Genomic DNA, 13,118 nt, shown 5'->3' on the forward strand with positions numbered 1-13,118 from the left:
AGAGTCAGACATGATTGAGCGACTTCACTTTGACTTTTCACTTTTATGCACTGGAGAAGGAAATGGCAACCCACTCCAGTGTTCTTGCCTGGAGAATCCCAGGGATGGGGTCGCACAGAGTCGGACACGACTGAAGTGACTTAGCAGCAACAGTTTTTTTGCAGAGTTTCTTAAAATTCTTCAGTAGTGCAGCATGGCTTTTAATGGCCTTATGGTCTGTTTCATTTGGCTCTCATTGTCTGATTTTAGTAAACTACAGGAATGCCATATAGAAAGGAAATCTTCACATGACCCCAAACTTAATTTTGTTTCCATCAGCTATGCTGAGTTGCTTGCAGGGTCAGAGTTAAGATGCAGCTTTCTCTGTCTTTAGCTGTTATCTGAATCCTTTATGCCAACCTGCTTACTTAGATGTGGAGGTGATTAAGATGTTTTATCCAGCTGTTCATGACGAAGTTACTAACTTCTAGTTAGGGTGTTTCTAAAGAAAAATGGGTTAAATTTAATAGAGTAATACAAAAAACATATATTTGCTAAATCATGGGATTTATGTGGTTAATTATTAACAAGGAAGGGCAGTGCCGATACAACAGTAGCGCGTGGGAAGAGCTTGTTGAGTTCACATGAGGCAGAGTCCTACAGAGATCGGGGTGGGGAGGGGTGCAGTGACAGATCCGAAAGTAGGACTGCCTATTCCATCCTAAAGGTGGCTGCTCGGGCTGGAGTAGGGAGGGCTGCTCCAGAAGGAGCATCAGGCAAGGGAGAGCAAGCAGACGGACCCTGCGCTAGCTCCACTGCAAACCTGAGCGCCAGGTGAACATAAATGTGGTGAAGAGTTGCCAAACACTTGGTGATAACATACAGGAAAAACTTGACAAGTGTACATACATCACTAAGTGCACTCATGAAAATAGAAAGCATTATATCAAGAAATTTTTGCATCAAATATAAGAGTTAATACTATAAAATATAAATACTAGCAGATCAGTAGGCACTGGAAATGAAACACAGTTCATACAAGAATAAATAATCATGAGCCCATCTGGTAAAAGATTGTTCGTAAGATTCTTTTGAGGACGATCAGAAAACATTTGAAAAGTCATACAATGCATTGTTTGGCTATTTGGATAGTAATTTAAATTTACCTTTTAGAATTCCATGATTCTTCTCCTAGCTCTTCATAGGCTGAGCCCAAGAGGCCGTGTGTGGCAGAAGGTATGGGCCGGTGTTCACAGAAGCCTTTGCTGTGAGGGCCGGCCAAGCCTGGGCCTTTTGGACGGGTGCCCTTCACGGCTGCCCGCCATGTGCCAGGCATAGTGGGAGCCGTACACATTTTCTCACTTGACCTTTACTACAACACTAGCATGTAGGTTCTACTAGCTAGTATTCTCACTTTTCAGGTAAGAAAACCAAGGCTTGGGATGCTAAAGTCAAACTGGGGTCAGAATAGCATTGCTCTGAGTCCAGCACTTTTTAGGGAGGACGTGCCTCGCATGCAGTCACCATGGTGAAGACCATGTGGAAGCACAGGAACACTCTTTAGAGCCCAGTGACAATAGTGAGAGACAAGTAGTGTATACACAGTGGTTTCATCTGTGTAAAAGTACGTGCTGTTGGGGAAGATAACATGTAAACAGTATGGATAGTTGCATTCTGATGCGGTGGCAGAGAGGACCATGGATAATCTGTTTGCCTTCCACATGAGCTAAAGGAAGAGTATCTGATAACGTATGAAAGTGCTTATTAGTAAAATGCATTTTTAAACGGGGCATCTTAATTTTTTCTAGTGGAATGGTGTCAGTGTTAATCCTTCTCTCTTTCTCTGGGTCCAGGTGGCACTGGTGTTCCCCAACAACGACCCTGCTGCCTCCATGGTGGCTTTCTATGGCTGCCTGCTGGCCGAAGTTGTGCCTGTGCCCATTGAGGTGCCCCTCACCAGAAAGGTAAAGAACCCGTCTTTCTATTGAGGCCTCTCGGCCAGGAATGTCAGCTTGGTCATACTGACAGGTTCTGTTGTGGGGTCGGAATGTGCAAACAGTGTCTGTAGAGCTTTCCTCTCAGCAGCATGTGTATCGGAGAGCCCAGAGCTGCCTACCTTGTCTCTGAGACTCTGCAGTTCTCAGCGGCCGTCCCAGCCCTGACTCTGTGGTCAGCTCAGTGGCCGGAGTCAGCTGCTGCTGGTGGTGATGCCTTCTGTGTGTTGAGCAGGGTGATCTGCCAGAAAGCCAGGCATTCCAGTGTCTTGTTTTTCAGTGTCACTGTGCTAGAAATCTGAGTAAATGGTAGATTTTTTACTTATTTTTCAGGGGTGGCAGTTGTCGCATTTGTTCGGGTGTTAAGCATGTTGTCAAGTCCCAGGTTCAGCTATAATTTGTTGAATCTTATTCCAAAAGAAGGAGAAATAACTTATCTTCCTGTCACAGTTGTAGTGTAGTCCAGTGTCAGAATCCTACACAGCAGTGTGTGTCTTTGTACACGTAAATGACTGCTTCTCGCCCTACAGATCTGCAATAACTTTGGAAGGGAGGGTGAGGAGAAGAGGCCCTGCTGGGGTTGGTGCTGGTGGTCCCCACTCTGATACTGTGGAAGGAGACGGAGCCCACGGCTCTGGGGTGGTTCTGCCACTGCTTGTGTTACAGCGTGTGCCCTGGGGCTCCACCCTGGACTCACCTGGCATCGTTTAGCACATCATGAACAAACTGTGTGAGGTGACTCTCCCAGCTCCAAAATGCAGGGCTTTCACGTGCTCAGGCTCGGAGTTTCCAGAGAATCTTCCAGCTGTCTTTGTGGCTACTCTGATATAAAAATGGGGAAATGCCTCAAGGTCTGCTCATGGTGTGTGGGTGCCTTTGAAACTCTGCTCCTGGGGTCAGAAGGAGAGAACGTGGGATTACTTAGAACATGATTGGGGAATGGTTGCTGTTTCCATTTCCTGGATACAAAACATGCAAGTTTCCTACTTGGCCTCCTGGGTGCACTTGCAAGGAGGGCCAGGCCCTCCTGGGCAGGGCTGCAAGTGGCTCTGGAAGCGGGGTGAGCCCTGCAGCCCCTGACATCAGAGCCCCTTCTAGTGGCCTGAGGAGAGCCCTATTTGCAAGGGTTTGCCTCTAGCATTCCTGGGGTATGATACACATCCAAAAAAGTGCTTCCTCATCTCCCTGAGCCCTGTGACCTTCACAATTGACAGGAAATGCAGAAGGGCTTGAGGATTCCCTGAGTAGTAACCATGGTCTCCCCTGTGGTTCTCTGGTGGTGTTGCTGACCTGGGAAGGTGCTCAGGCATGTGATGCTCCTTTTTAATTGACACCTAATGCAGGGGACTGGGGTCCTTTGGATTCTCCGATGATAATCAGGAGGGATATGTAGGCTTACAAGTGGAGGCACAGATCCTCCATGAGCACATGAGTGGACCCCTGAATGTTTTATCATTGTGAGTGGCAGTTGTTGTTCACTCATCACACGTAGAAAGTAGATTTGTCTACTTTATGTCTAGAGCCTGCTGTCTTCCAGACCAGGGCTGGTTTGCAGAGGAAAATCACTTGAACACAGAGGCACCTGCCTCTGCCACATCCTGACCATAAGTTGCTGAGCGAAGGCGCGGTGTCTCATCTGTACCTGTTGGGGTTCCTGAGACTTGCCTGTAGGCATCGTAGATGTTCCCAACTGCGGCCTGCCACGTGGCTCTGTCTCACTTATCACCTGGACCCATTCAAACCCTCATATGGTCACTGTTAATTTCAGGAATGGGAACCCTCTCTCAGAAGAAAAAGCTGGGGTTCCTTCCTGGCCCTCTCTCCTTCAGAACACGCCTGAAAGGACAGAGCCAGGAGATGACTCACAGGCTGTCATGAAGCCAGAAGCTGTGCATTGGGCTCACTCTGTGCTTTCAGAACATAATGTTTGTCCTCAGAAAACTTTTCTTACTTTTAAATGAAAGAATGCACTGGCTTGGTTGCCATCAGCACGAGGTGAGACACGCACAGTGGCACTGGTGATGAAGTTTTGAATCTTCGAGAACCAAATTTTCCAAATTTTGAGTGTTGCTGAGCCTCATAGAACAACTTAGTCCCATGTGTGTATCTTTGTCCTTATTCTTGGAATGAGGGGTGAAGGCTGGTTTTTCACTTGAGAAGTTCATAGTAGTAGAAAGGGATATCCCTCTGGGACTTGGCCACAAACTGGACAGGGGCACAGGGGAGCCTTCAGGGTCAGTGCCACAGTGGGCAGGTGTAAAGACGGTGGTTGTCCTCTCCACCCTCTTGAGGGTGCTGAGCTGGTCTGTGAAGGCCATATGACAATAGAGTAGACCTGTGGGCTGGCGGGAGCTCTGAAGCCAAATTCACATCTGCCAGCATGGGGAGCGGCAAGGCTATACCAGAGGTGGAATTGTGCATTCAGTTCCGTAGACCAGAGACCGAGTGAGCCCTGAGACCACAGGAGTCCAGCCCGGCAGCACCTGGAGCATCAGCATCTGCCTCTGGACTCTGGGGGGGGCTCGCTGTCCTGCCCCAGTGCAGACTGTCCGTACCTTAGAATCTAGCACATAATCCACTTGCTGAGAAGCTAGCAGTTTGGGCAGACAAACATCAAAATTGGAAAAGCACCAGCTAGTAGTTTCAGGGCCACAAATACAGAGTTCATGAAAGAGGTCTTCCATATACTCACCTCACATTTACTAGAGAGAATCCTTCTCATGAGTATGCTGTCTGACTGGGAGACTGAGATGGGACTGGGTAGGGGATGGTCACGTGCCACGTTTAATGCTGCTTGAGTGTGGGTGTGGAGAGACTGCCTAGCAAGTGACAACACTCATCAGCTCTGTTGGAGAAAGGATGTCAGTGAGGGGAGAGGTTTGCACTCAGAGGTGGTCCGCCTTTTCTTCCACAGCAGAGGAGAGTTTGTGAGATTTTGTGGCCCTACAGCTCAGCTTTACAGAGGAAGGGCCCCAGCCCGCACAGGCCAGAAGGAGCCTTTCCAGGGAAAGTCGCACAGGCAGCATGGGAGAGGGGAGCACTCCAGCCGCAGGACAGTGATTCTCGTGCCTCCTGAGCAGCTTCTGTGGAGCCTTTCCCACACTGTGGCGTGGGGTGTGGGTGGGCTCCCAAGGATCGGGCTCAGGGCGCTGACCCGGAGTCCAGGAGAACTGACGCATGGAGCGCTGAAGATGGAGGCTCTGGGGTCAAGCTGGGCTTAGCTTCAGGGGTCCAGGTGTGTGAAGGAGACTCTGGGGGCCCTCTGAGAGCAGGCGGCGGGGTCTCATCTCAGCCCAGTGAACAGGCAGGGTTGGCCCCTTGAAGTGGGCATGCACCTGGACCTCTGAGTAGAGTTTCCAGACCAAGAAGACGCTGAGGAGCAGGTGCAAAGCTGAATTTCATGGTAGCCACGGATCCTGATCCTGGTTACTCTCAACCCCTCCTCTGTGTTTTAGGGTCTTTCGGAGGAGATGTTAGAAAGACGGGACCTAGGGGACAACAGGCCTCCATTGTGAGCCCTGGCAGGTCTGACAGTTGCCCTGGGGCTCCCCTGAGCCACTTTGAGTGCCCTGTTTGTAGGTAGTCCCTGAAAGTTCATGATCACAGAGAAGTGCCTTCCTTTCCCTGAACCTGGCTGCAGAGTCATCTCCCTGCCCCTGGCCTGGTCCAGCTTTTGATGATGTGATGCCTGCATTCACAGTGAAGTGATAGATTATATAATTCTCTTTGAAAAAGCTCTACTTGAAGGAAAAGTCTCACAAGGTTCCTGGGATGGGAAGGTCCCCATGCATCAGGGGGAGCATCAGGCCGCCTCCCCTTCTTGGGGCTCAAGGCCATGTGGAGGCTGGCCATGCAGAATTCTTTGTAGAGAAGAGCTTGTCAGTCTGCAGTGAGATGTGGGAGCTAGGCACTGGGAAGATGTGATTCTGAGATGTTGATGCTGCTGATTTTACTGGAGGGGGAAGGAAGGAGCTGATGGCCTCACCACAGTCCTGATGTTTTTGTTCCAAGAACGCTGGCTGCGCCACAGCTTTGTTTTCTGAATCATAGCTGGAGGGAGTGCTGGGAGTAAGGAAAGTGAATTAACTGACTTGTGGGCAGCTGGGTGCTTGGGATGGCGGTGCCCAGGCCTGCCTGTCCCACAGTGTCTGCTCCCAAATGCTGCTGCTTAGTCCGTGCGGTGGTGCCCTCACTCCATGATGGCATGTTTGTTTCTGTGGTGGGCATGGGTGTGATCATAGACTTTTTGGGGTCAGTGTCCTGACCAGAGGCATGTTCTTGGATCCTCTCTGTGGCCCATGGTCATGGTGTTGTTCAACCGGAGGGGAATGAAACGAGACCCCATGAGCGCACCAGCATACGCCAAGCTCCCTGTGTGCATCCCTCACAGCAGGCCACAGGGATGGTGCAGATGACAGGACTGAGGCCAAGCTTGTGCCCTGTCCAGGGTTAGGCAGTGAGCAGAGGACATGAGGTTTGGCCCCCACCATGCAGACGTCAGCTGAGCCCTGACTCTGAGCCTCTGTTGAGGGGTTGGTGCCATCCCAGGGTGAGACCATGCTTTGTCAGGAAAGTGCCATCACCTCTACTTGTGACCTTATCTCCTTGCTGCCGTCTCTAGGATGCAGGAAGCCAGCAGATCGGGTTCTTGCTTGGAAGCTGTGGGGTGACTGTAGCCTTGACAAGTGATGCTTGCCATAAGGGGCTGCCAAAGAGCCCGACGGGGGAGATCCCACAGTTCAAAGGTAAGCCCGTGCTGGGTGGGAGGATGTGCCCCATGGCCTGTGCTAACACGCTATCCACACAGGAGGTCTCCCAGCCTGCATGTGGTGGGCTCCAGCTCCAGGAGTCTCACAGCACCTTGGCCATGCCCTTAGACTTGGTGGAAACACAGAGACTTGGTCTGGCCTGTGCTGCTGTGGATCTTGCCCTTAGCAGGAAGGTGGGGTTACACCTGTCTTGTGAGTGATGCTTGCCTGAAAGGAACTTGTTCTTTATTTCCAAGGTTGGCCAAAACTATTATGGTTTGTCACAGAGTCAAAACATCTCTCTAAACCTCCTCGAGATTGGTTCCCGCACATTAAGGATGCAAATAATGACACTGCGTATATTGAGGTGAGTCGCTAGGTCTGGACAAGGTGGGGAACTGAGCGACACGTGCTGCAACCCTTACACAGCTCAGGGTCAGCGGTGGCTGTGGGCCTGGAGCTCTACCCTCCTGGCCCCTTCTCATTGCAGTACAAGACGTGCAAGGATGGAAGTGTGCTCGGGGTGACCGTGACGAGGATCGCACTTCTGACCCACTGCCAGGCCCTCACACAGGCGTGTGGCTACACAGAAGGTATGGGTAGACTCCTGCTGGGGGAACCTGACCCCAGATCCATCCCTGAGAGGTGTGTATTGTGCCCACCAGTCATGAGGAGAGTCAGATTAAGTTTCTCCCCGGCTACCCTGACGGTCCATCTGTCGGACTGTTTAGTTGGCGTCTTACTAGTCTGCAACCAAAACAGACACCGTAGGCTGGGTCTTGAACTGCACGTGTTGCCATCTCACAGTCTGGAGGGTGGAGCCCAGCGCCCAGAGCTGCAGGCCCTGGTTCCTGGCCTGCGACGGTGCCTCTGGCTATGTCCTCACAGGGCCTCCTCTGTGTGCCAAGGGAGCTCTAGAGCCTCTTCCTCTCCTTGTTAGGACACCATTCTGTTGGCCCTGCCCTATGAGCTCCTGTAACCTAACTGTCTCCTCAGAATCCCATCTCCACACCTGAGTTAGGGCTCCAGGGTAAGAATTGGGGAGAAAACAGTTCAGGCCATAACGCATAGTTGATATGGTTGGAGTGTGTTCGCCCCTGGATGCACACCAGAACCTCTTTGGGGTCTTTATAGACATGCCCCGTGCTACAGTGCACCCCTTCCCTGCACTGCCTCAGGGGTTCTGGGGCTGCACTGCACAGTTGAGCGTTGGTTTCCATGATGTGCTTTCCTTGCACTGCTTGGGGTGGTCTTGGGAGCACATGGATAGAGTGACTGCGGATAATAACCATGCTGACAGTGCTGACGGTTCCTGGGAGGAAGGATCAGATCACATACCCATAGCTCCCTCCACTGGAAAGGCTGCCATCAGGTCTCCCCTGGCCATGTCGCAGGCTGCCACCATGCTGGAGTCTATCAGGAGTCATGGAGGAGACACTTTGCTCCTCTTGCTGTTCTCATTCTCTCTCTTACCGTCCTTCTGGCAGTCTCCCTTCTTAAGAACAGTGCACTCTCTCAGGAGATGCTCACTGATGTCTGGTTCCTGGACAAGTGTCCAGATGTTTCACACATGAAGACACATCACTTCTGATGATCACCACCCTGTTTGTTAGTTTGAATTCCAATTTTTTTTCACCACCTCATGACCTATATTCCTTACCCTAATTTCCCAAAGGTCCAGAGCCGTCACTCTTGTGGCCATTGGGGAGGATAGATAATGTAAATTCACTCCCTAATTCTCTGCATTTAAAAATCTTGCATAAAATAGAATCCAGGCTGTGTATTTTGAATGTCCCTTTTTGAAATGGGGGCAAGGCACCTGATATGAGACTTTGGCGAGCATTCTAGTGGTGTGTTTGCTGGAAGTTACCTCCTCCTGCAAGTACACAGCATTTCCCTCTCTTGAGAGAACTTATGAGGGACATGAAAAGAATATTTTAAGAACGAAAAAGGGAGGGGGAAAACACATTATAAATGGAGAAGGAGTTGGGTGTTTTAAGTGATGGTTGAAGAGCTGCTGCTCCAGGCAGGCCACTGTCTCTGAGGTTCTGGCTGGAGGCTGCAACATTTCTACAGAGACAGTGGAGTAATACTTTTCTAAGACCCATTCCTTGCCGCTGATGTGATACTGAACTTCCTTTGTCGTTTGGTCCATGAGTGTCTTTTGTTAAAATCTTTGACTCTCTATTTGTACAGCTGAAACGATTGTGAATGTGTTAGATTTCAAGAAGGATGTTGGGCTCTGGCATGGAATCCTCACGGTGAGTCTGACGGCCTGGCTCTGATGTCTTCTTTACCTTTGCATGTGCTGAGTGTCAGGGTTAGAGTCATGATCTGACCCCTTCCTCCCACGTGATAAAGAGAAGCTGCCATTTCTGGAGGTCTTCGGTTGTCAGCTAACATAACTTCCAGAAGCTCAGCAAACCAGAGGGTTGGTAGCTACTGGTGTGTGTTGGGGGCCACACTCTGGGGCTGCAGTGTGAGCATGGCGTTTCTCAGGCTTAGGAAAGTTTAGGGTCTCCTTTCCCGTGGGCAGCAGCTCAGATTGTGCAGAAACCTTGACGTCTTGCGTTTGGGTCACTTTGCTCACACATCTGATTTGGCTGCAACATTCTTGTTTGTCTCTCTGAGTTGTCTAATGAACGTTTCAGGAATTATGCTGCAGGGGAAAAGTAGTTACAGATTTCCCCTTGGTCAGAACTTAAGCATGAGTTGTAGAGGCCTCATTTTTGTTAGTGCCTTGTGAGAAGTGATGGCCTTCTTCAGGATGTGTTCAGCATCACTGCTTAGAGGCTTCCTGTGTCTGTTGTACATGTGATGATTTCCACTCACCCATTTTTCTTTTTAAGTTTCTTTTGCTGAAACTATATCTTTTTTGAAGCAAAAAATTCTAGTAGTTTTACACAAGTGATTGGAACATAACTCTAAGAAATAGGATTTGTTATTTCCTGATAAACCAGAAGTTATTAGTACAAGAGCTTGCAAGCATCCTGCAGACAAAGGTTTGGGGCTCCAGCTAAGCAACTTCTTCCCATGAGCGCCTGGACCCTCATCAGTAAGACATACAAGCACAGCCCCCACATGCACACTCTCCTTGTCTGCTGGTGTTGCAGGAAGAGCACAGCCCAGAGGACCCAAGTTGGACCTTGGTCCTTCTCCTGTGGCTTGTGACACAGCACATTGCCTGCTCCCGTGCCCAAGAATCGTTTGTTGCCCAAGTCACTCTGAGCCTCGGTTTTCCCATCTGTCTAGTGGGAATGATGACCTTGTATGAGAACCATATGGCCTCACGTGTAATGAATACCTGGCCCATCTACTTGCTTGACAACTGTTGCTCTTGGAGTTCTTTTGTGACAGTCTTGCTTTCAAGAGCTCTGTGATAGATCTCATGAATGTTGTCATCTGCTGGTTGCTGTGCTGTGGGTTACTGCCCCAGGACCTGGTTGCCACCTTCTGGAGCAAGGCTGGTTGGTCCCTGACTAGACAGCTCCCACTCTTCCCAAGCATCATCTTTATGGTCAAAAATGCCTCACACCTGCATGGAGTGGGCAACATGCCTGAGGTGTGGGTGCTGGTGGTGAGCAGGCTCATGTGTACAGGGAGGGGCACATGGTCATTTTCCAGCAGAGCTGCTCCAGAGCTTCTGTGCCCTCTCGTACCACTTCCACCCACAAAGGGGGCAGAGCTGACAGGATAGGTTTGTCTAGTGCTTCCCCCATCGTGGTTCCTTCTTGCCAGCTCAGGGGGTGCGGCCACAGAGGATGAGTATGAGTATGAGCCACGTATGAGTCCTGGCTGTGAGTGTGAGTACCGACCCATTTACTTAAAGAGGTAGTATTTGTCATCCATTTAAAGAAATAGGTGCCTTCCCCGGCCCGAGCAGCTCAGGCAGCCAGGAGCTTGACGGGCACACTCTCCCTGGGTGCAGTGTGCCTTCTCCCCAGGTCCTGGTCTGCATGAGCCAGGTCAGATAGAAGAGTGTGGGGGTTGAGACAACTCTCCACTGCTGCTTGGAGTTCAGTGTAACATTTAATAAAGGAAATTAATTTTGTGAATAAAAATGAATATAGAGTACACTAGAGAGTTAAGCTTTAGTACTGAAAGCCCAATAAAAAGTGATTGTTTCACTTAAGTTTTTCTAAGAAAAGGATTTGAACTTAGACTCTTAAGTTGTACCAGTAGAAGCTGGGGACGCCAAGACACCCTCTGAGGAATCACCTCCATGCCCACAGCCTCTTGGAGGGTCATGCCCATGTGGACCTTCCCTCACTGCCCACTGCTCACCCCCTTCATGGGATCCCCACACCACCCTACTGCCCACTCACCCCTGTATCCTGCTTCCAGAGCGTCATGAACATGATGCATGTGATCAGCATCCCCTACGCACTGATGAAGGTGAACCCGCTGTCCTGGATTCAGAAGGTCTGCCAGTACAAAGGTGCGTTGGGGGGCTGCCACTGAGTGTCAACACATCTCACGATACACGCGGTCACTCACTGCACCTGCTTCTCCTTTAGCAAAAGTGGCCTGTGTCAAATCCCGGGACATGCACTGGGCCTTGGTGGCGCACAGGGACCAGAGAGACATTAACCTCTCCTCTCTTCGGATGCTGATAGTGGCCGACGGCGCAAACCCCTGTAAGTGAAGGACCAGGCGGGTAGGAGGAGCCTCATTCCCTGGGCTTTGGTTTCCCCTTTTCTAGTGTTCACCTTAGTGAAAGAGAGTCTTCCCAGGGCCTCAGGACACCAGGGCCTGAAGGTCCATCCACAGCCCTGGGGTGGAGTCCTGGCTTTTCTCCTTCCTGATTCTGAGGAAATGTGACTTGTTAAACTCCTCTCTTTATGTGACTTGTTAAACTCCTCTCTTTCTTTTAGCTGCAAGATGGTATGCAGTCATCAGATATGCAACAGTCCCTATGTACAGTTCCTTGGGATATAATAAGTGCTCAAGAAATACTAATTATAATTATTTTATGGTCCATAGCAGGTTTATTGATCAGGAAATTTACTTTGTCATTTTTAATGGAACTTCATTATCAAATTCTATACCAGAAACTACCTGGATAAAATAAGTGCGCAGTTGCACAGAATACTATTAATATACCTTGAGAAATATTTCAGTCAGTTGCAACGGAAACTCTGCTAGCTTGTTTTTTATGAGAAGAGTATATAAGCTAGAAGCAAAGTGAATGAATGAAAATGAGTGAATGAATATTTCTGATCACATTAGTAAACTTTGCAGCATCTGTGTTTCTAAATTAAAGCATCATACACTTAAAGAACATCTGATCTGCAAACAGGTAACTTTGTATATTAGTTTTATAAGTGATTCTTCTGTTTACAATAGAACTCCGTAAATTATGGGCTGTTTAATACACAAATGGTTTTACCCATAACTCTGCAGAGTAATAGGTCTTAAAAGAAGCAAGGTAAACTTGTATTAGGAACTAGTTTAGCTGATAGGTTCCTGATAACTGTATATCTTGATCTCATCACTCATATTAATATAGAGGAATGTTTTCTTCATTTAGTTGGGTTTAGAGTTCTCCCTTGGAACATGCATATGGAAAATGGTAGAATAAGTCTCAGAAAAGTTATTAAAGTTAAGTTCTTCAGTCAGCAAAAATGTATGGTTAAATATAGAAGTTGCATTTTTAAAATTCTTGAGTTACGTGTTTGAGAATAATATTAGCTTTCATTGTAACAGAAATGGTAGGTTATGTTAAATGAAGTATTTGTCCATGCTGCCTAATTGCACACTGCCTAAATTATAACCTCAAAGGCATTTTATATTACGGGATATTTTTAATTGTCCACTGTCATCCCCTCTATCTGTCTAGGGTCTATTTCTTCCTGTGATGCATTTCTCAACGTCTTCCAAAGTAAAGGTCTACGCCAAGAAGTCATCTGCCCCTGCGCCAGCTCACCAGAGGCTCTCACTGTGGCCATCCGGAGGTACAAATCCGTTAACTCAGTGGGCAGCCTGGGGAGGGGTCTCATTCAGCAGCTAACAGAGGCCTGGAAGTCTTCACAGTTTATCTTAGTGTGAGAATAAAAGTAGGACCCAACTTTCAAGATGAGGTTTCATTCTCGTATATGCTAGAATGGATTTTCTGAAATAGTCTAAATTCATTAGTTAGAAGCTTACTTTTCACTCTGGAGATTCACTGTGATTCCCAGGTCAGTGGAAGTCTGTCTGTAGGTATGCTGAGCAATGAACCTCGTCCTGGCAGGTTATGCATATTTTCATTTGCTTGTATTAGGCTCAGGTTTAACTTGAAGCTCCAGTAATTTGGTCACCTGATGCGAAGAGCTGACTCATTGGAAAAGACCCTGATGTAGGGAGAGATGGAAGGCAAAAGGAGAAGGGAACAGCAGAAGATGAGATGGTCAGATAA

At 48.7% G+C, this 13,118-nt stretch overlaps 1 protein-coding gene across 7 annotated transcripts in view; it reads left to right on the top strand.

Annotated features, from left to right (window-relative positions):
- DIP2C (disco interacting protein 2 homolog C) overlaps positions 1 to 13,118 on the top strand; it is a 286,321-nt gene that overhangs the window by 204,899 nt on the left and 68,304 nt on the right. For all 7 annotated transcript variants that reach the window (XR_011489501.1, XM_070472279.1, XM_070472281.1 and 4 more), the window contains 8 exons: positions 1,833 to 1,943; positions 6,595 to 6,718; positions 6,979 to 7,088; positions 7,212 to 7,314; positions 8,918 to 8,982; positions 11,066 to 11,159; positions 11,239 to 11,358; positions 12,561 to 12,675. Coding sequence is in view for 6 of the 7 variants with exons in the window: in XM_070472279.1 (XP_070328380.1) it covers positions 1,833 to 1,943; positions 6,595 to 6,718; positions 6,979 to 7,088; positions 7,212 to 7,314; positions 8,918 to 8,982; positions 11,066 to 11,159; positions 11,239 to 11,358; positions 12,561 to 12,675 (842 nt within the window). In the remaining variant the exon portion in view is untranslated. The remainder of the gene's footprint in view (positions 1 to 1,832; positions 1,944 to 6,594; positions 6,719 to 6,978; positions 7,089 to 7,211; positions 7,315 to 8,917; positions 8,983 to 11,065; positions 11,160 to 11,238; positions 11,359 to 12,560; positions 12,676 to 13,118) is intronic.

The sequence above is a fragment of the Odocoileus virginianus genome, chromosome 9 (genome assembly GCF_023699985.2).
Source record: "Odocoileus virginianus isolate 20LAN1187 ecotype Illinois chromosome 9, Ovbor_1.2, whole genome shotgun sequence".
In the NCBI taxonomy this organism is placed as follows: Eukaryota; Metazoa; Chordata; class Mammalia; order Artiodactyla; family Cervidae; genus Odocoileus; species Odocoileus virginianus.